Here is a 24,348-nt window from a genome sequence, read left to right as displayed (position 1 = left end):
AGTTTTCTCTAAGCAGTCCGTTTTTTTTTTCAAATTTTAACATTGATTAAACTTTTTAGTGACATTTTTTCGTAGTTGTGCTTTTCAAAAAAAGAAAGCATTTTCATTGTCGAAAAGTATTCTTCAACTACATTCTAACTACATATTTTTTGGAAAAAAATTGGTGAGTTCGAAATTTTAAGCTCTGAACGTCAAGAATCTAAAGCTTCTCATGTATTTTTCTGTGATTTTTGAATCCATGGCTGACCGAAATGTCACGCCGATTAGAAGGGTAACTTGTCACAAAACGGCACTCAAAATGCATGAGCGAGCAGTTGAATGAAATTCTGCGTCTCTCTGATTTATGCGCTTTCTCCATTTTCTTTAGTTTTCAGTACTTCATCTTCCTCTTTTCATTTATTCTCATCCAGGTAGTCGTCACTGTTTATGAACATGTTTCTTTTGCTTTTATGTTTTATTCTTATACTTTTTGTCATTGAAAAGAAAGCAAAGAAAATAAAAGAGGAAAAAGAGATTAGTGGGACCACTGAAAAGGCACAAAACCATTGAGCCATATAATAATACTCAATGGTAAAAGTTGTGCACCGGGCAGTGAGCAAAAAAGCTTTTTTCGAGGTCCCTCTGAAGGGATTAAAGGCGAAGTTGGTTCGATTTGCCATTTTGAGTCATTTCAATCCTTTTTGCAACCGTTCACGGATTATGTCCTCTTTTCTGTTTTGCTCATCATATTTTTCTTCTCATCACCGAAAACCGACTGATATATTATTCTCGAGCCATTTTCAAATTCTAATAGGTATCAAAACGTAATTCTGAACTTCTAAAAATAAACTTTAAATTTAATACTTTGTATGTTTGAAGTTTAATACAACATTAACTCTTATTGATATACATTCACGTGAACCAGAATTATTCCAAATTTCTTTTCATTTGCCGGAAGTATTTTTTATTGAATCAGTATTTGAAGTTAAACATCATGAAATTGATTTTCTTTCAAACTCTTGCAATTTGCATTCCTGGCATGTAAGTTAATCTTCGTTTTTTTTCACAGATAATGGAGTTGACGAAAAATTGTTATCATTCAAAATATTGTTGGCTGAGAATCTAATAAATCGTAAAATCCTTTTTCAAGTTCTGTTGACAATAAGAAATTTCATTATATTCTAGTTTGGCTGAAACATTCTGTGCAAACAACGAATTCAGACCAGAAGATTCATTTACCACGACTTCAAAAGAATATCGAAGAGTTCAGGATCTCAATTATGTTAGTTTTGAATTGCCTCCATAATCCACAATCAAACATTTTTTAGAAAGATTCAATAAGTGCACCATGCTATGTTAGCTTCTTCTCAAGCTCAATGCCAACTCCGTTGCACGTGAAAAAAATTTCAGACTGTTCTTTGAATTTCAAGGGACAAGTGAAGTTTGGAGCTGTTGAAGGAACTGTTCCAAAAACTTTAAAAGATAATAGATGCTACTTTCAACATAATTGGATTGTTTGTGTTTGTAATTTCACTTATTGCAATTCTCCACAATATTGGCCTGTAAGTTTATAAAATATGAATGAATTTATAACAGACATAAAATTGTATTTAAAGAACTAAGCTTGGTTTTTCAGTTGATGCTGGCAAGATTTTCGCACGAAAAACCATATGTTGCTCGAACTCCTGCAGCTATTGCTGACGCTGAAATGTTCATTAATCAGCATAAGTTGTCAGTCAAAATCGACAAGGCCACTAACAATAATTACGAAGATAATTTGCGTTGTTTGGTCTTAATGTCGGATGACCTTTATCAAGGTGATTTTTATTAATTTATTCAAACACAAAAATATCTATTTCAGAAGAGGAAAATCCAAATTTCTACCTTTACAACTACATCACAGTTTTTCATAATGCGCCACCACTTGCTGATGCTCTGACAACACCACCAGTTCTCAGAAAGAATGAAGATTGGGGAAGACGAGATGAATGGGTACATACTGCCATCATTACTGAAGATGGGGAACCATTCGCAGATGGAACACATGTAATTGATAAAGGCTACACGACACATCAATTTGAAATTCAACAAGATCAGGATAATGCTAAATTTGGAATGATCAGTGGAATCATCGGTTTTATCATGCTTGCCGCATTCCTCGGTGGAACTATCATTGTTCTGCTTTTAATCTGTCGCAGGTAATTTTCGGAGTAAAATTTGTTATTTTCAATAAAACAGTGAGTTTCTTCAGAGTCAAAGATCATTCACAATTTCCGAGAAGAGATGAGAAATTAGTTTGGAATCGATATGAACGTTCGAATGATGCACCACGACAACCAAAGGAGTTTCTGAAGAAGAGAGGAGGAAAGAAATCGAAGAATGACGATGCAGAAGCAGCCCTTAACAGAAAATAGTTGGTTTATTCTTGAAACATCTCCAGAATCATGCAATCTAATAGTTGAACTTTCAGAGAACATGGAGTCGAGAAGGTCAGTAAATGAAGTGAACTCATGTTAGATAAAGATTGTCGTTTGATTCCAGTTTTTTTTTCTTAGAAATAACAAGAAAAAACAAGAAGCCATTGATTCTCATTTCCATACATATCTCTTAGCACTTTCGTATCTCAATAACACTTTGCCACGTCATTTTTTGACACCCTCCGGCCACCAATCCAATTACTAATGCTAGAGGTTTTGAGCACGCCCGGGGAAAAGTTTCTTGGAGAGCACGGCTGTTTCTTGTTTTAGATTGCTCCAGAATAATTTTAATTCTTTCTGTTTTGGCTTCGGTCTGATGTTGCCCACTTTTTTCTTCGATAATCCAACACAAAAGACGGCTTGAGGAGGCCATTGAGAAAAGATTAGAAAAGCTGGCGGACAGCGATTTTTGGGTGGGAGGGATGAGTGCTCAAAGTACCCTCTTCTATTCCATTTCCACACTTTTTCTCCGATCACTCACACTTTTATATTTTGTGTGTAAATATTCTGAAAAGAGGGATGAATGAGTGGGGAAAGAACGTCGTCGTCTTCGTTAAAGGTATTCAGAAAGGAAATTAACATTTGGAGTAGGATGAGAGAGAAAAGAGACGGAAGTGTCGTTTCCCTTTTTAGAATTGTAAATGATGTGCTCCCTGACGGGCGATATGACTTGTCGAATTACCACCTTAGATTCTAATCCAATCTTCTCACAAATTGCTACATTTGTCCATGTGTTTGCACTTTGCAATTTGCAATTTGAGAGAATTTCCGGAAATCGGAAATTCGTAGAGTTCAAATCGACATAGTCTCTTTCTTCGTTTTCTTTATGCCCAATTTTTGTTGGAAATTCGATATTGTCAGGCAAGAAGTCAATTCTGGATTTATTAATTTTTATTTGGAAATGGCTAGGTTGTTATTTGGACAGAATAGGGTTAATCTAGTTATAAGAAGTTTGTCAGAACAAGTTTTGTTTTCATCAATATCTAGGAAAACTTTTTTAAACTTTATAATTCCTTTAGCTGATATGTTTTTGGGATAATTTCTTTGCAACTATTTAAAAGTGAAGTAAAGCCAATGGGGATTTTTAAAAACTTATTTACAATAGTCCAAAATGGCTGAAACCACTCCAAAAAATTTAAAGGTTTCAAAGTGTGCAGTTGAGGGTTTGGCAAGTTGTCAAATTTTCGAAAATTTTGAATTTTAGAGAAATCCAGATCCAAAAATCCAATTTTTTTGGTTGATTTCCAAAGCTATTTGACAATTTAACAAAACCTCGGCTGCACATTTTTTGAAATCTAAAATTTTTAGCAGTATATAAAATAACCAGCCGTGGACCGCACCTCCGGCGCGCCCCCGACTTCTGGGGCTGAAAACTTATTTTTCTGAAACTACCGTAACCCTACAGTATTCCTACCGTACCACTATTGTACCACTACAGTACCCCGATATATCCCTACACTAACCCCAACTCACTATCCCCACAGAAGCCAAAACTTCACAGACTACAAAGACTACATTGACTACAAACTATGGACACACAGAATAAGCGCTTTATATATAGTAAATGATTTCAAAAGTGGCTTCAAACAATTTTCCCATTTGCGATACGCCTTTAATCTTGATTAAATTTTAATATTATTTCTGATGACCACTTTTGTAGACGATTTTTGAATATTTCAGCTTGTTGCAATTCGAACCAGTTTATTTTTAAAACAAATCAATTATTGATGATCTTGCAATGTTTAAAGTCGGTCTCTATTCGAGCCATCGGTTGTGAGTTCCTTTTTTTATGTTTATCATATCAACCACCCTAGTCTTCCTTTCCAATTTATCATATTTTCTTGCTTTCCTCTCTCTATAACGCCCAAAACTTTATCAATTTGTCTACGTCTTCTACACATAGAGCTTCTTTTACTACAACCGATATATGAAAACTCATCTGATGGCCACAAAGGTCATTCAATCTCATCAGCACATCTTTTCTTTTTCCGCTTCTTCCCCCATTTATTGCCTGAAGAAACCCAATTAGAAAACGACGCGGAGTCGTCGTGAGAAACTGTCCCCATATACTCTCTGAAGCGCCTTTCATCATCATCTTTTCAATGTATTGAATATCTTTCCCCCAAAAAAAGAGCATCCTCCTTTCTTGGCTCTTTGAGCACTTTTCTTCCCGTAGTCCATCTCTTCATATACATACAAAAATTTGGAATGTAGTATTAATTTGAAAGAATAGTGACCCACACAAGTGAGTTACTCGTAAAGTTTATGGTTATTGGGTATCCGAAGAAGTGCAAGGCTTTCCTCGTTTTTTCTCTCTGTGTCTTGATGGCTTTTTATCAATGCACATGTTTGAGAATGTTAAAGTTTGAATTTATTTTTTTCATCTTTTAGACTTTTGTTCTGGAAAAATGTTTAAAAAGGGAATATCTTTTTCAATGAGGATTCCTGCAAAGACATTTCTGTATTTTTCGACGTTACACTTGAATAACCACATTAGACACAGTTAGTTCTCGACTCATGAACTCATCAAAAATTAACTGTGAAATAAAATTATTCAATTTTTTAAATTTTTTCCGAATAAATAGTTCCCATTGTCTTAAATTATATTTCAGTAAGTTTTGAATCTAGAACTGATTCCTAGGCAACACTTCACTTTTCCATATTCTTTACTGACCTCTACCCTTTTCTCGATGATTTATATTTGTTTCCTCGTCTTCTATTTTTCGTTTCAATTTTCCCCTTCGTTTTTTTTAAATATTTTCGAAATAGATACTTACAGAATGCGAAAAAAATTAATATTCTTCTACCTCACGACTGGATTTCTTATAACATCAAACGCAGTTCAATATCCATGGACATTTGACCCCGAATTATTTGGTGGTAAGTCATTTATATGCTTTTCTACGGTTTAGCTGTAACTTTTTTGTTGGAAAAAGAAAAAAAAACTGACACATAAACACAATTGAGGTCTCTCTCTTCTCTTTTTTGCTCACAAAATTCAAATTTCCGTCTCAACCGCGCGGCGAGAATTCACTTTACGCGTTTCTTTTTTGTCACTTTTTTCCAGACTCTCTTTCCGATCACGATAGTCTGACGACATGAAAAGGTGTTCTCATCGTTTATTTTGCAAAGAAAAACTAAAATAACACTGGAATAAGCTTTGTGTAGTATCTGAAAAATAATAGTTTTGTTTTTGAAGAAAATATTTCCGCACCATGTTTCTAAGGTTTCCTTTCGTCAGGAGTCAAGAATGATTGATTCAAATTCATAAACATTTTTTGTTCTAAATTTTGCCTGAAAAATGCTCAATAAATAACTTATTTTAAAGGATTAAAACCAATAAAGATATTCTCACTGTTTCAAATAAATTTTAAAACTCACCAGCTGTAGAAAATTGCCGGTCTTCAAAAGCAATTTTAATCTTATTTGAAGTTATAAAAATTTGTATTTTTGCTAAATAACTTCTAATAGAGAGGTTCTCAGTGCTTCGTCGGACATTTAGAGATTTCATCGAACATTTCTTGTCTTTTTCTCTTTAATCTTCCCACTATTTTCATTTGATGATCCTCCCGAAATCAAAAGAATTATTCATCAATTTACTGGATACGAGTTTCCCACGATTTGTCTATGGGCTCACACAATCTTTTTCGCCTACTCTCGCACCTCCGTCCCACATATTCAAGAGAGTATCAAACGGCAACATTTTTGTTATTTTCTTTCATCAAGCTCTTTCTTTTTCTTATCCACATTTTTCAGCTCATTCTCATGCATTTTTGGCACATTCTCGACTGACCCCGAAAAAGCCACTCTCTACCACTTTTGAATAGTGCTTTTGCACTAATAAAACTGCAGTTTCCTGAACGGAATACCTGGCAAATTGTGGGTCACAGCGGGGCGGTGAAGCAACGCCTTGCCGTTTCTAATCGGACTCCGTCTCGCGGCAGTAAATGTTTTGGCCCAATCTAATTTCTAACCAATTCGGCCCTCCCAGTCGTCATCCTGCGAAGAAAATACACGTTTTTGTTATGTTACACAGCAGTTTTGTTGAAAAAGAAAATATTTTCTTTGAGAAAAGGAGGATAAGTGTATGATATATAACTCGAATAATTGGCTCCATCAGTTATAACTAACTTTCTTCATTTTCCATATTTCTTTTCATCGTTTCACTTCATTTTCGGAGCATCCCCTTGCTCAATAAATTTTTACAAAAATTATCAATATTAAATAAAAAGCTTGAAGAGTTAAAATTTTCTAGCATCAGCCCAAGCTTAAAATATTGAAAAGAAGTAATAAAATTTAATTTTTTTCACAAAATGAAAAATAACATTATTTGTAATAAATGTGCTCCCATTTTTGACACCTTATCATAATAGGTTGCGTAGTACTTTAAACATTATCCACTAGACATCTAGTAAGGTATCTAACTATAAGACTTAGAATTTGATAAGTTTCAAAATTGTGCACCATATACCTGACAGTCCGTGCATTTTAGATTTTTTAACCATTATCTTTTTTGATTACTCTGTGTTGAATATGTATTTTACTATACCTCCAAGGTTCAGCAAAAAGCCCACACAGAAAATTTTCCTGACACTTGTTTTCTAATTTCGTGTCCAAAGATTTCCGGTCATCTTGTTTCAATTGCGTGCCCTTCTCCTCTCGTTTACTACTGATTCAAATATGCAAAATTGCTCGCCATGTCTCTGCGCTTCTTCACAAGCCACATTTCCGGCAATGAACACATCTAAAGGTGCTCCGTGAGCTGGCAATCTGAGTGTTTCATCTTCTTAACCAGTCCCACCTCATCATGTACTCCACCGAAAAAAGTGCACCCAATCAATCTTCCTTGTCTTTTTTTGGGGCTGAGCTCTCTTTTCGCTATTCGTACTACTCGTGAATGTACATTTTTGTCGTTTTCGACACCAATTAGCCGACAAACTCGTAAATAATTCTGAGACGAACAAGTACCGTGTCAGTTGTCACTGGCAACTTTCAGAGACTCTCTTTCTCTGCACTTTTTCTCTTTTTTCTTTGTTCTCTTTTGCTCATTCCCACTACCTTCATTCCAGAAGATTCCGCAGAATATTATGATACCATGGCTCTTGACAGCCTGTATATATCCTTGTGTTATAGGTAAGAAATCTGACTTCCCCGTGATTTAAAATCTGGAAGTTGAAATACACAAACTTCAAATATTCTGTTTATGACAACAATCATATTCATTATGTCTTACTATAATTTAGGGTTATGATTCACTAATCACGTATATAATTGAATACTCCTAGGTATTACACCTATAGTTAAAGTTTTGAAAATAGTTCAGCAGCTTACAAGCTGATGCATTTAACTTTCAAAAGTGGATTAGTTCCACTCACTCATAAATTCGACCAAAAAGTGTTTCCTATTAATTTTTAGTTTTAAAAATGTTTTAATTATTTGTATTTGAACATTTTGAAGATCCTGCGATACTGTTCTAAACTTTTCGAAAGTCAAAATATTACGTAAATTTGGCAGTTTACCAAAACTTTGCCAACAAAAGTTCCAAATTATTTTTTTTAATCTTTAAGCATAGAAGAATAGTTATAAATACATAAATACCATGACTGGTTTATATTTTCAACAATTCAATATTTTCAGGTCCCGACTTCTGGGGATTATTACACGGTGACTGGAGAATGTGTACAGCTGGTCAAATGCAATCACCAGTAAACATTGATCCTTCCCAACTTTTATATGATCCACATCTAATGCCTATAAACATTGAGGGAAATATTGTAAGTTCGTTTTCTATGCTTTCTGATTATGAGTTTCCCGTATAATTTTGTTCATTTTTCCAGGTGGAAGCAGTTTTCGAAAATACCGGACAACTTCCTGTGGTCACAGTTAAAGATCTACCAAATCGGCCAACAATCAATATAACAGGAGGACCAACAATGCCTTATCGTTATAAACTCCATCAGGTACCCTTTATTCGAAAAGGAATTTTTAGACCACGAGCAAATAAATTTAATTCAGATAAGCGTACACTTTGGAAGAGCAGATGAAGGAGAGAAAGGATCAGAGCATACTGTAGACAGAGTTCGATTTCCGGCGGAAATTCAGCTACTAGCATATAATAGTGCACTTTATCCAAATTTCAGTGTTGCAATGACATCACCAAGAGGGCTTCTTGCAGTTTCTGTAATTGTTGATGTAAGTACTTATACTTTTTCTAAAGTCAAAATTTGTATTTAGATTGGAAAGACTACATCTGTGGAGTTACGAAGATTAACGGTTGCGTCACAGAGCATTAACTATAAAGGTGCGTGTTTTTTCAATGGTACAGAAAGTATATAATTGAAAATGAAAAACTCAAAATCTTCACTCAAAATACCGGATGACCGGTTTACAGTGTAAGATCCTTTTTGTTTGGCATCTGGAACATGGTGCAACCATATTTTTAGAGTTTGTTCTACATGAATACTATTTCAATCTTGGTGTGAAAAATATAACTGCTAAATTTGGAACGGAAAAAAAAAGACAAGGTGGTCTGGGACCCACTGGAAAAAACCTGTGCCTTTAGCATTGCCTTACCAAATTACGATAACAAGAAATATTTCATAAAATCAAACGGCATTTTCAAACTGCGTTAAAATTTAGATTCATTTTTCAGGCCAGACTACAAATCTCACTGATTTTCAACCATCTGCACTTTTACCAAAAACCTCTCACTATGTGACATACGAAGGATCTTTAACTTTTCCCGGATGTCATGAAACTGTCACTTGGGTTATTTTAAATAATCCAATTTATATAACCAATGATGATGTAAGTCATAAATGAATCTAATGCAAAGGGCTGAAATAAATTGAAACATTTCAGCTTCAAATTTGGAATGAAATGCAAAAAACAGAAACAAAACAACCAGAACCATCATATATGACTCCTGCATATCGTCCATTGAAATCGTTAAATGGCCGTCTCGTTAGAACAAATATAAATGTTGGATCAAAAGTGAGAAAACTTGGTCTTCCAAATCTTTAATATAGTTAATTGTTCAGCAGTCTACTGTATCTTCAAGTTGTCCATCGAATGTTTACGTGGAAATGGGGTACCAAGCGAATCCTGGTAGAAATAAGCGGAATGATTCGGTAAGATACACGTCGCAGATAAATTTTAATATTTTATTTCAACAGGTTTCTCGAAGATATGTTCCAACATCGGAAGTTTTCGAAATCGATAGCATTCGTCCTGATGATGTTTCCAAAGCCGGTTCATTTTAGTAAATTACTGTACATTCTCTACTCTTCTTTCACTTTGAAAAACTTCGCGTTCTTGCTCATTCTTTCTCCGAAAGATTTAACTATTGATCTGTGTATTTCTGTATTTAATGACACTTTGGAACTATAAAATACGGGTTCGATTTTAAATGAAGTGTTTGACTCTCTTTCTGTAGAATTTTGTGATATTTTTTGACTGAACAAATAGTTAAAACCAATTTTATGAATAAAAAAGAACTCAAGAAATAAGAATCACAAAGAAAGATACTCAAATATTTTGTGATAATTTCATTAGAATCTAAATACTAACTGAGAGGAGAGAGCCAAGAAATAACTGGCAAGTGATTGCACGAAGTTTGATTTTAGAAAATGGAAAAAGTACAACGGGATTGAATAATATTATACATGTATTTACAACTCGGAACCGTCTTTTGGTGAAGTTAGATTATCGACAAGGAAGCGACGAGCCAATAGTGTGAAGAAAATAGCGAAACACAAAGCGATAACTGGAATCTTGTATAGAAGGGTATAGTCAAAGTTTGTTGATGCCAAGCGGGGAGCGTGGTGTTGGAATACCAGAGGTTGTGGATCTGAAAATATAAATTATTTTCAAGACAAAATGTTTCAATTCAAGTACCTCGAATGGGTTGGACAGCAGGTTGTGCGACATCTGGTACTTCTGATGAATTGACATTAACAGTAGTACCTTCTTCTCTCTCATCTGCATCTTCTTCTGATTCTTCGACATTTTCTGTTGGGACCGAGCTTGTTTCTTCACTTGGCTCTGTTTCTGTCGGGTTCTTTTGATTGTTGGCTGCTTCAACTTCTTTTTTAACAACAGATTCATCTTGAAACTTGAGTTGGGCAGCAAGAGTTTTCGCTTCTTCGGTTTGTTTTAATTGTCCATCTTCAGTTATCGGAAGAAGCGCAGTTTTCATGACACATCCGCATTCTTTACATTTCCACTCACAGCTCCTATAAATACGCTACTTGATTAAAAACAAATAAAAAATGAGACTCACAATTTGGCTAAACGCTGGCGCTCTTTGGGAGGATAATCCAAACTACCAAGCGCGCCTCCTGGGGTACTTGGCAGGAATCCAATCAACGCGAGAAGAGCTGTACGAACTGCAAAATGTATTAAAAAGTCTTAAAATGAATAGACCATTGTAAAACTTACTGCTCCAAGATGGTAGCCACGTTTCTGGGTGATATCCCGAAATCGAAAGGCATACTTTCTTATTTAGCTCAAATCGTCCATTAGGCTGTAATGAAAAATTGTGTAGACTATGTAATTGCAAGGAATAAACTGAACATACCGTAAGAAGTATCAAATTTGGCGGTTTCATCGGGTAATCTGCTGGAAATATAATTCTACCATGATAAATTCCGCCTTCAAAGTCAGTCCCGAGAGTACCACGAATCGTGAAGTGCCATTCAAAAAGATTGTCTTCCATTGGTTGTGCATGATACATTTCCGTTGGCTGTCGCAGTTCCATGGCTTCCTTCATGAGCCTCCGCACACCTGTAACGGAAAACATTTTAATCGGTTTATCAGAACTTTTGTTTAAAACAAACTCGTTTGTTTTAGTTGCTAAATTTGAAAAGACTCACCGGCATTTTTAGTGTTGTACTGCTCACTCATTTTATTCTCTAAATTCTCGTACTTTCAGTCAAATGACAATAAATGAAGACGGAAATGAGAAAAAAACTGGAAAACCGAAACCAACGTCAGCGAGACCCGAAGAACTCGGGGGATGTCCAATTGGGGGTATTACCAACTCGGGGGATTGGCCCCGCCCACAGAACCGTGGCTTGCAATACGCCCATTTCTGCAACTGCCGCACGGTTTTAAAATCATTTTTTTCTTGTTAATTCTCGCTCTATTGAGAAAAATACAGTTTTAAAACCGTGCGGCAGTTGCAGAAATGGGCGTATTGCAAGCCACGGTTCTGTGGGCGGGCCAATCCCCCGAGTTGGTAATCCCCCCAGTTGGACATCCCCCGAGTTCTTCGGGTCTCACGTCAGCTGAAAAGAATGTTCACCGTCACGTCAAATTGCACACATTCTTTTTAGAAGACACCGTCACGCCAAATTGCGGACAACCGACCACTTGATCGCATTTTCTTTTCTCTCTTGTTGACAAGACTTCCGCGTCGTAAAAGTAGTCTTTACACGATTTTCTGTCCGTTTTTAATTCTGAAGAAATTCCTAAAACGCTATCCTTGCTTAAATCATATTTCTAAAACGCTGGATATTGATTTTCTCTTCGCAAAAACATTTTCCTCCGCATGAACTTTCATACGACAATTTTTTCGGTTTCATAATGATTTTAACATTGACTTGAATATCCGTGTTATTTTTTCAATAATATTCTTGCAGTCACAATGGAGGAAGTACCTGACATGGACGACCTTCTCGACGAAATGGAGTCAGACTTGGTCAAGAAATGTTGCAGTGTTCAATCAAAACCTCTCTTGCCACCAACATCGATAGGAATGCAACCACGTGGCATAAAACACAATCCGGCTCCAAGAACTGTCGTAACCGTTTCAAAATTTGTGATTAGTGAGGATATGAATGAACAGATGGAAGTAAGATCTCCCTGCACTTGTTTTATCTTACAATTACACATTTGTTTCCAGGGCAACATCAATATTGACACTTCACAGCTTCCAAACACATTTCAAACTAAATCAAGTTTTCCGCCTAATTCAGATGAAAGAAATATAGGAAAAGAGAATGAAGTTTCGGCACGTCAAGAAATTGCTCACAAGCTCAAATCTGTTCATAATTATTCCGACGCGACAAATTTCGATCCTTCCAAAAAAGTCATAACACAAAAATTTTCTCAAGAATCAGAACCAGAGTCTGAGCCAGAACCAGAACCTGAAGAAGTATCAGAAGTAGAAGAGGTATGTAATTTATTATAAACGGAAATAAATTATAAATATAATTTTTCAGGATACTCTTGTTCCGGAAACACAAATTATTTCAAATCTCAACGCCACTGCAAGAGACACGGAGCCTACTGCCACAATATCAAAACCAAATCTCGATTTAGATACCGAAATGGAAGATATGCTGGCATACCTAAATGACGAGAGCGTCGATAAGTCGAGTTTGAAAGATAAACCTGCGAGAGAGGAAGGAGGACGTGATTCCATCGAAGAGTCAGCAAATGAATCAGCACTTTATCAATTTGCTGATCGTTTCTCCGAACTGGTAATTTCCGAGGCTTTGAATCATCGGAAAATGCATTATGATCCTGCTGTTAAAGAATTTTACGAAGCAAATGATTCAGTGCCCGATGTATTTGCAATGAGTCTCGATAGTACTCATTCTTCTCTTAATTCTTTCAACGCAGATAATCACAATTATCTTTCTGAGCCGGAAAATTCTTCTAAGAAAGAACGAATGCAATCTGTAGCGGAAGAAAATGAAGCTAGTGAAGAACCGACACAAAGCTCTTCGGAAACAGAGAAGAACCTTCAAAACGAGAAAATCGATGTTGAATTTATTGAAAACTCTGAGGCGATTGTGCAAAATGAGTCAGAAGATGTTCCAGAGTCTAACTCAACCAGCGGAACTGTTCTTGAGAATATCGAAGACCATTTAGAATCTGATGTTGTAATCGAGAATGGTTCTGAATCTTCTTTTGTGAATGAGAAAATGAATGAAGCCTCGACTGCACATTTAGTTGCTGAGCAATCAGTCGTAGATGATTCGGAGATTCACTTGGAAACTGAAGATCAGGAAACATTGTCACCAGAAACTGCCGACTCATCAACAAATAAAAATTCAGATGAAGTTAGTCAAGAGTGTTTATTAAGTAGATTTAATTAATTACTTTTTACAGTTTCCCGATGAAGGTTCTCAATCAGAAGCATCAGTAAACAACGAAGAAGTGTTAGAAAATGTTGAACATGTTGAAGATGAATGCACAGTAGTAGATGCTGTCAATGAAAACACGGATTCCTCAATCGAGGAGAACGACGAGGAAAATACTGAGAATCGTCCACGCTTTGATGTTTGTACACAAATATACATCCAGAATAATTTCAATTGTTTCAGTCTTCCATAGCCACCATTCACGTTCTTCACGAGTCTGACTCAGACGAATCAGCAACGCCACGAAGAGAAAGGAGACTCACCGAATCAGAATTACAACTCGGAAAAACATCACCGTATTGGATTCCAGATTCTGAATGCCCAAATTGTATGCTGTGCAATACAAGGCAATAATTTATTAGGAATAGGCCTCTAGTTTGTATTTTTTTCAGGTTCACAATTATTACTAGACGCCATCACTGTCGTGCATGCGGACGCGTTCTCTGTGGTTCTTGTTGCAACGAAAAAGCTTTCCTGGAATATCTTCAAGAAGAAGGCAAAAAGCTGCAAGCTGTGCGAGTATGTAAACCATGTTCTGCAATGCTTGCCAGAATTGAAACCCATGAGCAAGATGAACAGAGACGGAGAGAATCAATCGCTTCTGAAAATGGGTTGAGTGGAGATGAAACGATCAGTTCTATTCCAGCTGCTTCCACCTCAATTCCTCGCGGTGTACTGAAAACCAAACCGACGGTACATGTTAATGAAGAAGATGGTGCATCAACAAGTAGTCAAGCTCACTCGACATCGGGAAATGTGTCAGATTCTTCAAGAAGATCGGTAATGTTTAGGGATGGAGTCCGTCCAGGTGCACCTGCCGATGAAGGAAATCCAGAAGAAGAACGATCAACTGCACTTAAACCAAAAAAGGTTTGTGAATTATGTTAGATTATGCCAATGAACGAATGGTTTTAGAAGTCAAGGAAACGGACATCAGTAGTCAGAAGAATAGCAGAATTACGGATGGAGGATGAACTGGCTTGTGCACTTCCGAAAGAAGGAATAACTAAATTATTAATTGTGAAACCTGATTGTGAACATCCGAAATTCGAAGACGCATCCACTGTTCTTGAAACACTTTGCAATTTTTCCGTCGTCACTGTCGTTCTCAAAAAAAATTTGAATTGCACTGTACAAATTTTTAACAGTAAGAATACATTTTAATGTTTTTTTTTGCAAATAAGGTTTATTTTTCCAGATCCTAACTTCGGTCTCGTCTGGGCTGTATCAACGCAAGGTTTCGCTCAAATTGGACTCGACGAATTGATGTTTTCATGGACTTTGAACGATCAAGAAAAACAAAAAGTTGATGCAGAAGAACCCGAACTTGATGAAAAATCTGCATTGGTAGTTTTACCTCTCCCAGTTCTACATCGTATATCATTGGTGAGTATTATTATTTGCATGATCTAAATTTCGAAAACGAAAAAATAAAAAAATACGAAGCGGAAATGAAAAATTTTGTAAGATTGTAGCGTTATTTTGAAAAACCTAAGCTTCTTCATCAAAATTGCACCTGAGGCACCACGTTTTCAAGATCTGTTCAAAAACAAGATCTACGAAAACAAGATCCACCAAAACAAGATCTACATTTTCAAGATCTACCAAAACAAGATCTACGTTTTCAGGATCTGGCACCGTGCCAACTGCGGTTTTCTCTACGCGCGCGTACGCGTCGCGTGTTGCTAAGCGTAAATTCTAGAAGAAAATTTCAAAAAATATTCGTTTGAACGCTAAACAACACGCGACGCGTAACATCGGAGCATCGTTGTTTCGTTTTCTTCGAGAAAATCGCAGTTGGCACGGTGCCAGATCCTGAAAACGTAGATCTTGTTTTGGTAGATCTTGAAAATGTAGATCTTGTTTTGGTGGATCTTGTTTTCGTAGATCTTGTTTTTGAACAGATCTTGAAAACGTGGTGCCTCTTGCACCTTTTTTATAAATTCGAATGTAGTTTTGTGAAAGAAATATAAAATTTATCAGTTTTTGGGTTAATCAGAATTTTTTATCCCTTTCTAATGCGAAAAATAACTTTTTTACTGAAAAACAATTTTAATTTTTAAAAAAACTCTAAACGCTGCCTCAAAAAAGACGCTATATTTTTTATAAAAGTTAGCTAATTGGTTTAGGAATTAAAACCAGAATTAATCAACAAAAAATCACTATAAAATTAAAATAAATTCGCTTGCATTACAGATCTACACTCAATCCACCGAACATGAATACGCTGGTGTCAGAAAGGTTGAAAATCGTCTGATGCGTGTGCATTCTGTTACAGATCCAACTTATCCATTAACTAAACACATTATGTTTTTCCGGCCTACTGTACAAGTTGGTCTCAAGAATATGCGAATTCCCACAAATCCATTTCTGATTGCTTGTTTCCTGCACGATGATGAACTCAATTGGGCGACAGCTCTTCCTAATCGTTTATTGTATAAACTCGGCGAGAAGTTCAATGGTAAGTAACATTGATATTTTTGTTTATATAATTTTATAATTTTTAAAAATTTCAGTATTCCCAACACCGTTTGTCAATAGTATTGGCCGTGAATCTACATACAGCACTGATGTATCCGGAACTGTATTGAAGGTGTTCACTGACTTCCGGTCTTGGTCTTATAGAATGCGTCACATTTCTGGATGTACAGTCTCGTTGACAAATGATAAAACTGTAATCAGAATTCCAAAATCGGCAATTAAAGAGGTTTATTAGCAAAAGTTTGAAAAATATTTTAAAAAATTGTTTTCAGTTAAAAGATGTTCTAAACTTTAGTCGTTCAATGGTCGCTTGGAGTTGTGATTTGCATTGCGAAGATGATAGTGTACTTGTAAGAGGATTTTTATAATTTACTATCGGAATAATTTCATTGCTTAAGGTTTGTGAGGAAACTGACCCAGGGCTTTATTCGACTCAAGTGTTTGCCAAAAATATTGGACAAAGAGAATGTAAGTTTCTTACTAATAAGAAAAGTTCTTAAATTTCGTTTTTGTAGCTACAAGTGCATCATTTGTAATTCTCGATGGTGGATCGAAAGTCAGTTCACTTCAAGTAAATGTTGTTGAGGATGGTGTTGCTGTAAGACTTCAAAGCGAGCGATTGGAAACTATTTTAAATGCAATTAACGATGGAAACGATGCAGTTGAATCATCTAAAGATATGGAATTTCGTGTCGAGTTTGTCGAAGACGGTAACTGGATTTGTACAGACAGTGATTATTATCCAAAATCGCAGATAGACGGCCTCTATCTCATTGTAAGGATCTGGATCTCATGTTCAAATATTCATTCAATTCCAATTTTCAGAACAAATTTCAATATGGATTGTCTCTCGAAAGAGCTCTGACGCAAGTTCTACAAGTTCAGGGAATAAATGATTATGGAATCAGAATGTCACATGTTTATAATCTCGGTGATGGTAGACTTCAGCCTGAGGAAGAACCTAAAATTTATGGGTAATCAGTAATATTTTATTTTAAACTATGTTCTTCTATTTTCAGAATGATTGAAATTGCTGCGAGGGAATGCGTTGCAATGCTTGAGCCACATATTCAACATTTAATTTGTGCTGGTATTGGGTAAGAATTTTGAGACAAAAAACTTGTTCCGTGATTTCTGATATTTTCAGAAGCGTTTCTATTCGTTTATTCGTTTCGCCGTATGAGTTCGAGTACGATGTTTCGAAATGGCTCGGGTTAGAAGCCGAAAATGACAAATACAAGCAAAGTCTTGATCAGGTATATTTTTAATTTATGCTCAGACCAGAACCCATTGATTTTCAGCTTATTCCAATGTTGTACAATATGGTAGAGTATGTTCCAAATGGTTTTGAAGTCGAATTCGTACTCTCAATTGTGTCTACAAGAGCTCTTCCAATCTGAAACCTTTCGATCCAAATTGAAACATTTTTCTGTTGCCCATTTTCCTAAGAGATTTCCATATATTTCATTACAATGTGCAATCACCCACTTTTAACCTTTTTTTTGTAGAATGCATCCATTTTTACTAGTCTCTCTTTAGACATTCTCAACGCTTATTCGTGTATCCAAATCCTGTGATACTTATTCCATTTTTCTTGTAGTCCCCAAAACACTCCATCTCACTTCTAACACATTTTATACTAATCATGATCGATTTTCTTCTCGGAGGATTTTCAATTATTATTTGATTAGTCGCGGAGTTAACTTGTAATTTAAATCCTTCCGTTTCACCCCCTTGATTTCTCTTTCCGCATCCCATTAATTTTCAATGTTTTGCATAATGATGATTTATAGAAGAAGAAGCAGTTCTCCAATTGAAACCACCGTTTTGTTCATATACTCAAATGCATGCACATTCCAATTGGCATTGACCATCTTCCAAAAGGCAAAGCGAAGTAGAAACGACATATATGAAATAAGTGCTCAAGGCCGAAAATAAATAAATGTCACAACACAGTACAAATAACTCAATTTTTATTAACATTATGCGATTTCATATTTTTTCCGGCTTGGATCCATGATCAACTGCTTTGGACGTCTTCATGTTCGTGTTGGTCGAGCCACTGATCCAACACGCGGACTCGGGCAACGAGCAGTGATGGTGGACGACGACGTGTTGACCTAAATTGGAATCTTATGTAGATTAGATAAATACACTTGTTAGCGAAAGTTTGGTTTTTGTTTTGAGGGTATTGATCATAAAAAAGAATTTCTAAGTGTTTAAACGGAGTATCTGAGGCATGCAAAACTTACATCCAAAACTTGTGAGTCGATTGGTTCTTCCGAGATTGAAAGTTCCAATGACATAGGATTGTCTTGAAATCGTTTTCTGATTTTTACCACAGTTTGGTATCCAGGCGGCGGTCTAGGTATGATGTGAACACGCTCTTGAGACATTTCTACAATAATTATCTTACGATTATCACCATACCACACATTTCAATGAAGGTGGAGTATTACGGCAACACAAAACTCTGAGAATGCATATTCCACAACATATTTGACGCGCAAAATATCTTGTAGCGAAAACTACAGTAACTCTTCTAATGACTACTGTAGAGCTTGTGTCGATCTACGGGATCTCGATTTTTGAAATGAATTTTCTCATTTTTTTCTAAATTTTAATACTCTATTGATAAATCAATGATCAGTAAAAAATTTGTTTTAATTTATATTTCAAAAACTAGCCAGTAAATCGACACTACAGTAGTCTTTTAACGAATTACTGTAGTTTTCGCTACTAGATATTTTGCGCGTCAAATGTGTTGCGGAATACGTATTCTCATAGCATAATAGCGCCAATGGGTATCTCACGTTAATATATGAATGCTCAAATACTGTTGAGGCCGTGTAGAATGTATGTAGTCGGTGTCGATCACGTCTCCAGTACCTCGCCCTCTCTCCCCGTGTGTCCCAGTAAATCATCTGAATTATGTGTAAGAACGGAATAAGACGAACAAGTGATTACTCAAAAACCTATTTATTATACAACCGCGCCCGTGTGGGTCACGCAGGACTCTAAATAGAATAAAACAAGTAAAAGGAGGGAAATACAGTAAAGAACAATAGAAGATGGTATTAAAGTTCCTTGGTGTTGGTGTAAAAACCCTCTCAATCAATACGAAGGTAATAGTGGGTCAATTAAGGAAGATATAATTCAAATAGGGTTTAAGATATAATTCTAACGTAGTGGGTATCGCTACGCGCTGGGAAAATGAAGCATGTGGATATAGATGGTGTGATATGTTGTGGATGTTGGTATTGATAGAGATTAGAAGTATTTTGATAATAATTACGGCATCAACAACATATCATCAGCATCGTATTTCACCAATTCGTCGACAAACAAGTTGTTAACTCGCGGGTGGCGGTGGAGTTGGCACGGCGCCAAGTAGTTAGAGACGCAGTGGGGTCTCGCCGTGAAGGCGCTACTGTAGGCTGGTGGCGCGCGATTTGAATACGAATATTTATGAGGTGATTGATATCTCAGCGAATACTGAACGGATTTGAATGGAACAAAATGTAATAAAGAGATAATAACTGGAGGAATATTCGACAGTTCTAATATTGGTTAAGAATAGTGGGCTATTCAATGTGGAACCAATATTAGAGTACTGTAAAGGTTGTCGGGATAGCTCCGTAAGGGGCAGAATCGACAACAAATACAACAAAAGATAACAAAAATCCTTAATTCGGTTGATTTTGGCTTGATCTCAATTTTAGATAATTTCCTAATTTGAAATACCGCACTTTTTAGTTATTCTATTTATTTGCAGATGTTTCGTACGCGAGAAGTTAAATTGAAACTTGTTTCTCGAAAAAATTTAAAAAAAAAAGAGAAAGAAAATCAAAAAATGCATAAAGCACAAATTAAGCTTGTACCGTGGCTGCGTGTAGGACACGTAAGAAGGGGGCGGGGTTTAATAAGCGCGGTAATTCAAATTAGGATATTACTAAAAATTAATTTTTTTACATACTTAAAGGGGGTTTCGACTTTTTTCTTTTGTTTAATATCAGCGTTCAGGACCAGACTGTGATTTTTTAAGTAAAGGTCCTAACGGTGTTACTGTAGCTTTTAAACGGCTGCAAAAAAGTAACAGAATATTTTGGAAATTTTTTACTGATATGTGTGTTTAACGAGGGCTAGAAAATAATTTCTCGCGGCCACTATCTGAAACCCAATATCTGCGTACGTACCTTCAAAGCAATACAAACTGTTCCAAGTATACTTTTGAATTTAAAAATTATATATTCTTAAAATAAAGTAGAAATGAACGAAAATCTTGTTTACCTTTCGGGACACGAGATAGTTGAAAATAGTATTTAATAAATAATAATATCACTTGTTTTGTTTCTTCACAATGGAAGCATTTCAGCTCACTTTCAGAATTCCGCTCGGAACCTAGGCAATTTGAACAAGGACCCAGTAGATTCCTACAATAATTTAGTGGCGGAGAAATACTTTTAACCAAAGAAAAGTGGATCTGAAACAGCTTTCAGCCGATTTTGTTTTAAACTAAAACTATTGGTTCAAAAAACGACCCATAAGAGTTTTTACAGGTCTAATGTTGATTTTTTACAGTTTTATAAATATGGGAACACTTTCATTTTTTTAACACTGGCAAATGAGTGGAATTGTTTGTGTAGACCATTTCTGGAGAAAAATGTATGAATAAATAATGTATTCTATTGGAAATGTTGCCTCTTTCAGATCCTTTAAGTGTTCGTAATCTTTCCAATTTCAGACACAGAAGTGAATGGGACCTGCTTGCGAATTTGTACGAAGTCGTGGTAATTATTATCATATATTTAGTTTACAGTAACGCACTGTTCGCTTGGCAAAAAACCGAGGCGCATTTTTTTAAATAGTTTTCATACTCCCGCTCTGTTTCAATCTTCCGTTTTACTCATCAATGTCTCCATAGACTTGTAGAAAAAGAGCAGAAAACGCACTCTTTCTTTTTTCTCAAAGTCCGGGTTCCTGTTGAAAGTGCGGACGATTCGATTGAATTTCCCTCATTATGCATCTTCTCACTTCTTTTGGATCAATGTTTCTGTCTATTGAATTTCTCGGTGAAAGACTTCAGGAAATTTCCAATTGTGGAAATGAATGTTCTCTCGCCACGTCATGAAGTTGCAAGATGAAAATTCTTCGCATTGTCTTCGATGACGTCCTGGAATCGGCCTTCAGTGAACTCTTGCAACATTATAAATTTATAGAAATATTCTCGCTCGTTTGATATTCAATTTCGATGAATTCTTATTTGTGAACGAAAGTGAGAAGCACTCTATCACAACAAAAATCTATCTTAATCCTTCGATGTCTGAAAATATTAGATTTAAAACTCGAATGACGGGACGTGGCTCCGATGAAAGATGCAGGTGTCCGCCCGTATTCTTCTGATTATAACTATGATGTATGTAGAGTAGAAAAAGCAGAAGGCTAGTTATGAAAAGAAAACACAAGGAGAAGCTGAGGTGTAGAGGAAAGCGGAAGTAGAGCCTTGTTTATGAAAACCGAAACCTCGATGATTCTTTGCGGTGAAAAACTTTTTTGTTGGAAAGTTGTGGGTGGAAGATCTTCAAGAGGCTTCTTAAGGATTATAGGTTTATAGTTTTTATTCCATTTGAATCATTCTTAAAACCTGTAATTTGTAGACTGAAATATATATTTTGCTGATATCTGATGCGGTTCTTAAAAATAATAGGCTTCTTTAATCGTTTTTTTGACTGGCAGTTTTTGTGCATTTTTTCATCAAAAAAGTCATAAAATTTTTTTTACCTCTATCAACAGTGAAATTTTTGAAATTATAAATTTTTTCTAGTACTGTAGGATTACTGTAGATAATTGAAAAAATGTATAAGGTTACTGTAGTGGTTCTTTTTAATAGTATGAGAGTAGTACATATGTTTTGTACATGGCAATCAACCTCTCCAAATAAAAATTTTGAAATTGAATGCAAAAATTTTCACGAAACAAAAGTCAAAAAATTATATTAACGCATTTTAAATCCTTTTTATTAATTTTCCAGATATACTTAAAAATTGCTCTTTTTTCCTGAACAAAATAAAATTATTTTGAGTTATCTATTCCAATTCACCGATTTATAAATCAAAACTCCCATTTCAAAGGACATCATTTACGTCATTATACGAATTATCAGAAATGTTCGTTAATTCTATACAATTATCAATTCTCAAAGATCTCAATGAGATTCTTCAAATTTTATTTATTTTTAGAACTTCCGCGTGTCTAAAAATTTAATCTTTTCAATTGTTTTTCGGAAATTGACAATGTTTTCTTAATTCCAACTGGTAATCTCACCTTCTTCTAGACTGAATGGTTCTTCTTTATTTCTTTTTTTCTGATTTTTTTCTGGAATTGCTCTTTTTGTTTGACCTCTGCTTTTCGGCATTATCAACCTTTATAAAACCTGCCGCTTTCTTTTCACATTGTTCTTCAAATTCATTATTCGTCGAGGAATGAGAGCAACAACATGGTTTATACGAATAATTTCATCGGTGGTATTGGCATTGAATGAAATAAAAAACGAGAAAAGAGGAGAAAGAAATTTTATGTCTTCTTTCGTTTTTTCTTGTATTGCTTTTTCTTCGTTTCCAAGCAAATGACAAAGAACTCTAAAACACAACTACAAATGATATTTTGGGTGAAAGCTTCATAGTTGTAAATGCTTTTTGGAATTAACTACAAACCCTATAATTGGTGATGTGTGGACAATCGCAATCAAAAACCGGACACTCTCAGCGCGAGTGTAGTGGCCGATTTAGTGTATCGCGAGTCCGAAATGTGACTAGGTCCGTACCACTAGGATTTAATTTTGAGATTTAAATTGGATGGGAAATCTTATTAATTTTCTTTGGAACTCACTTGTCAGTACCCTTTGGCGAATTCTCGAATTCTCTCAACCTGAACTATCTTGAAATTTTTTCTCACATTTCAGTACTTTGCAACCGAGCCCACACACACACGTTAAGGAATTCAATTTCCTGTTTCCGAAGACCATCGTCTAGGTGTTATCGGTTAAATTGGAACCACTTGTTTTTTGGTTTAAGTCTAGAGAAATACCCACGCAAAAATTATATTTCAATATGATTACTGTAGTTATTGAAATTAATGTTTGCAGGTGGATTTGAGAGGAAAAAACAAAAAAAAAGAGAAAGTTAATTGCTTCTATATGTATCATGCATTGAAGGATATACAATCTGTTTGTTCTGCAGAGATTCTCTCTTTTTTGCATTTTTTTCTCAAATTTCAACTATTTCAATTTATGAGCTGCGTTCGAAAATTTTTTATTGGAAAATTACAAATTAAAAACAAAAAAATATTGTTCGAATTCTTTTGCATTTTTAATCACGAGATCGAAAACATATTTTTATTAAAAATATAACATCAAAAGCAAAACTTGAGTTAGACCGGGCCCGCTTTTAGCCGAAATGTATTCGAACTCTTGCCAATTTATAAAACTACACAAAAAAAGTTTGAGTTAATTGGGAATAGGGCGCGGTCTAAATCAAGTTTTGCCCAAGTGTTGAACTAAGCTCTGCCAACAACCGCTATAAAATTTTTTGAACCAGATTTGGGTAATGATTGCTCTAGCAATTACCATCGTCCCTTTTCAATCAATTCAATTACTTTTTTTAAATCTCAATCGCTGTCTTATTGACGCTAATAACAAAAACTACTTCTTTTTTTCTATAATAACTGGTTACCGAATAATTTCCTTTCGAAGAAGCTCTGCTTGTCTTCAATCTGTTTTCGAAGAATTCTTTGACGTGGCGGATGGCACAGAAAATTTCCTATCACAAGAATACAAGAACGAGATCTGAATAAGTTGGAATCTCAAAAATATGAAAAAACAAAGAACACTAATAAATTTGAAATTCGAAGTGTATTTCGTTTTTGAAGTTTTCCACAAAAAATAAACGAATGTTTTGCAGCATCTACGGGAAGCTGAACTTTGTGCTTCAAGTTTGGTTTTCAAGTCTGAGCGTTCTCAAACTTTCAATTCAATTCAGGAATATCATTTTCCACTTGAGAAGTTCAGGAGTTCATTGAGAATATGTAAAGGAAGTATTATCTAGAAATTTCAACATTTCACAAAGAAAACGTCGAATCAAGTTATAATAAAACAGATTTCAACACTTTTAAAATTATTAATTTTTTTGGTATATAATATCTTCAGAACCATTTAAAAATTAATATTTTCAAAAAAAGTTGCTTTTTTGTATAAGTTCTCCTTG

General features: G+C 35.4%; 4 protein-coding genes and 5 non-coding genes across 13 annotated transcripts; 6 read left to right on the top strand and 3 right to left on the bottom strand.

Moving 5' to 3' along the window:
- The first annotated feature begins 929 nt into the window (after nucleotides 1–929).
- On the top strand, nucleotides 930–2,506 carry D1022.9 (uncharacterized protein). 2 transcript variants are annotated; one of them, NM_001026877.4, is made up of 7 exons: nucleotides 930–1,020; nucleotides 1,165–1,261; nucleotides 1,308–1,541; nucleotides 1,616–1,796; nucleotides 1,841–2,177; nucleotides 2,231–2,396; nucleotides 2,450–2,506. In NM_001026877.4, exons 1-6 carry the CDS (start codon nucleotides 974–976, stop codon nucleotides 2,391–2,393), a joined length of 1,059 nt encoding a protein of 352 aa, NP_001022048.2. In that variant the 5' UTR covers nucleotides 930–973; the 3' UTR covers nucleotides 2,394–2,396; nucleotides 2,450–2,506. The 2 variants fall into 2 exon arrangements, 1 of the variants encoding a protein (NP_001022048.2); NR_131413.1 differs by lacking the exons at nucleotides 930–1,020; nucleotides 2,450–2,506 and having other exon boundaries at nucleotides 2,231–2,393.
- Nucleotides 2,507–3,009: 503 nt separating this feature from the next.
- D1022.16 lies at nucleotides 3,010–3,106 on the bottom strand. Its single transcript, NR_051324.1, has one exon. It is a non-coding gene; the product is annotated as an Unclassified non-coding RNA D1022.16 (non-coding RNA).
- A 2,312-nt stretch (nucleotides 3,107–5,418) lies between these two features.
- D1022.12 lies at nucleotides 5,419–5,549 on the top strand. The gene has a single exon (NR_051323.1). It is a non-coding gene; the product is annotated as an Unclassified non-coding RNA D1022.12 (non-coding RNA).
- Nucleotides 5,550–5,934: 385 nt separating this feature from the next.
- Nucleotides 5,935–6,074, top strand: D1022.11. The gene has a single exon (NR_051322.1). It is a non-coding gene; the product is annotated as an Unclassified non-coding RNA D1022.11 (non-coding RNA).
- A 218-nt stretch (nucleotides 6,075–6,292) lies between these two features.
- Nucleotides 6,293–6,422, top strand: D1022.14. Its single transcript, NR_051321.1, has one exon. It is a non-coding gene; the product is annotated as an Unclassified non-coding RNA D1022.14 (non-coding RNA).
- A 1,103-nt stretch (nucleotides 6,423–7,525) lies between these two features.
- Nucleotides 7,526–9,884, top strand: cah-2 (Putative carbonic anhydrase-like protein 2). The gene is made up of 9 exons (NM_063166.7): nucleotides 7,526–7,589; nucleotides 8,094–8,230; nucleotides 8,294–8,416; nucleotides 8,472–8,648; nucleotides 8,691–8,757; nucleotides 9,109–9,263; nucleotides 9,318–9,449; nucleotides 9,497–9,586; nucleotides 9,632–9,884. The coding sequence occupies exons 1-9, from the start codon at nucleotides 7,544–7,546 to the stop codon at nucleotides 9,716–9,718; spliced, it is 1,014 nt and encodes a 337-aa protein (NP_495567.3). The 5' UTR covers nucleotides 7,526–7,543; the 3' UTR covers nucleotides 9,719–9,884.
- Nucleotides 9,885–9,921: 37 nt separating this feature from the next.
- On the bottom strand, nucleotides 9,922–11,448 carry ubc-6 (UBC core domain-containing protein; the record flags this gene model as incomplete). Of its 2 annotated transcripts, NM_001047290.5 has the most annotated exons (6): nucleotides 9,922–10,305; nucleotides 10,353–10,690; nucleotides 10,738–10,843; nucleotides 10,896–10,980; nucleotides 11,035–11,240; nucleotides 11,330–11,448. In NM_001047290.5, the coding sequence occupies 6 exons, from the start codon at nucleotides 11,358–11,360 to the stop codon at nucleotides 10,127–10,129; spliced, it is 945 nt and encodes a 314-aa protein (NP_001040755.1). The 2 variants fall into 2 exon arrangements, with proteins under 2 accessions (NP_001040755.1, NP_001040756.1); NM_001047291.5 differs by lacking the exon at nucleotides 11,330–11,448 and having other exon boundaries at nucleotides 10,127–10,305; nucleotides 11,035–11,226.
- Nucleotides 11,449–12,097: 649 nt separating this feature from the next.
- Nucleotides 12,098–17,906, top strand: aka-1 (FYVE-type domain-containing protein; the record flags this gene model as incomplete). 3 transcript variants are annotated; one of them, NM_063164.9, is made up of 17 exons in its annotated part: nucleotides 12,098–12,309; nucleotides 12,361–12,630; nucleotides 12,680–13,525; nucleotides 13,575–13,745; nucleotides 13,790–13,953; nucleotides 13,999–14,476; nucleotides 14,522–14,753; nucleotides 14,805–14,992; nucleotides 15,803–16,067; nucleotides 16,123–16,313; nucleotides 16,360–16,437; nucleotides 16,486–16,555; nucleotides 16,603–16,862; nucleotides 16,913–17,061; nucleotides 17,107–17,184; nucleotides 17,235–17,343; nucleotides 17,389–17,906. In NM_063164.9, 17 exons carry the CDS (start codon nucleotides 12,103–12,105, stop codon nucleotides 17,485–17,487), a joined length of 3,855 nt encoding a protein of 1,284 aa, NP_495565.2. In that variant the 3' UTR covers nucleotides 17,488–17,906. The 3 variants fall into 3 exon arrangements, with proteins under 3 accessions (NP_495565.2, NP_001022045.1, NP_001379841.1); NM_001026874.5 differs by having other exon boundaries at nucleotides 13,790–13,941; nucleotides 17,389–17,903; NM_001393118.1 differs by lacking the exons at nucleotides 14,522–14,753; nucleotides 14,805–14,992; nucleotides 15,803–16,067; ... (6 more) ...; nucleotides 17,235–17,343; nucleotides 17,389–17,906 and having other exon boundaries at nucleotides 12,103–12,309; nucleotides 13,999–14,125; nucleotides 14,253–14,415.
- A 173-nt stretch (nucleotides 17,907–18,079) lies between these two features.
- On the bottom strand, nucleotides 18,080–19,011 carry D1022.17. The gene is made up of 3 exons (NR_151556.1): nucleotides 18,901–19,011; nucleotides 18,340–18,485; nucleotides 18,080–18,207 (listed from the first exon to the last, which is right to left on the bottom strand). It is a non-coding gene; the product is annotated as an Unclassified non-coding RNA D1022.17 (non-coding RNA).
- Nucleotides 19,012–24,348: the final 5,337 nt, after the last annotated feature.

The sequence above is a fragment of the Caenorhabditis elegans genome, chromosome II (assembly GCF_000002985.6).
Source record: "Caenorhabditis elegans chromosome II".
Classification (NCBI taxonomy): domain Eukaryota; kingdom Metazoa; phylum Nematoda; class Chromadorea; order Rhabditida; family Rhabditidae; genus Caenorhabditis; species Caenorhabditis elegans.
Note: the sequence above shows the minus strand (reverse complement) of the source record. Positions and strands in the feature narration are given on the sequence as shown.

Excerpts from the sequence above, each read along its gene's own strand:
- D1022.9 (NM_001026877.4), top strand. The coding sequence starts at position 974 with ATGAAATTGATTTTCTTTCAAACTCTTGCAATTTGCATTCCTGGCAT. Across the intron at positions 1,021-1,164 it reads GCAATTTGCATTCCTGGCAT|TTTGGCTGAAACATTCTGTG; the intron begins GTAAGTTAATCT and ends ATTATATTCTAG. Across the intron at positions 1,262-1,307 it reads GAGTTCAGGATCTCAATTAT|AAAGATTCAATAAGTGCACC; the intron begins GTTAGTTTTGAA and ends AACATTTTTTAG.
- cah-2 (NM_063166.7), top strand. The coding sequence starts at position 7,544 with ATGATACCATGGCTCTTGACAGCCTGTATATATCCTTGTGTTATAG. Across the intron at positions 8,758-9,108 it reads ACAGAGCATTAACTATAAAG|GCCAGACTACAAATCTCACT; the intron begins GTGCGTGTTTTT and ends TTCATTTTTCAG. Across the intron at positions 9,450-9,496 it reads ATATAAATGTTGGATCAAAA|CAGTCTACTGTATCTTCAAG; the intron begins GTGAGAAAACTT and ends TTAATTGTTCAG.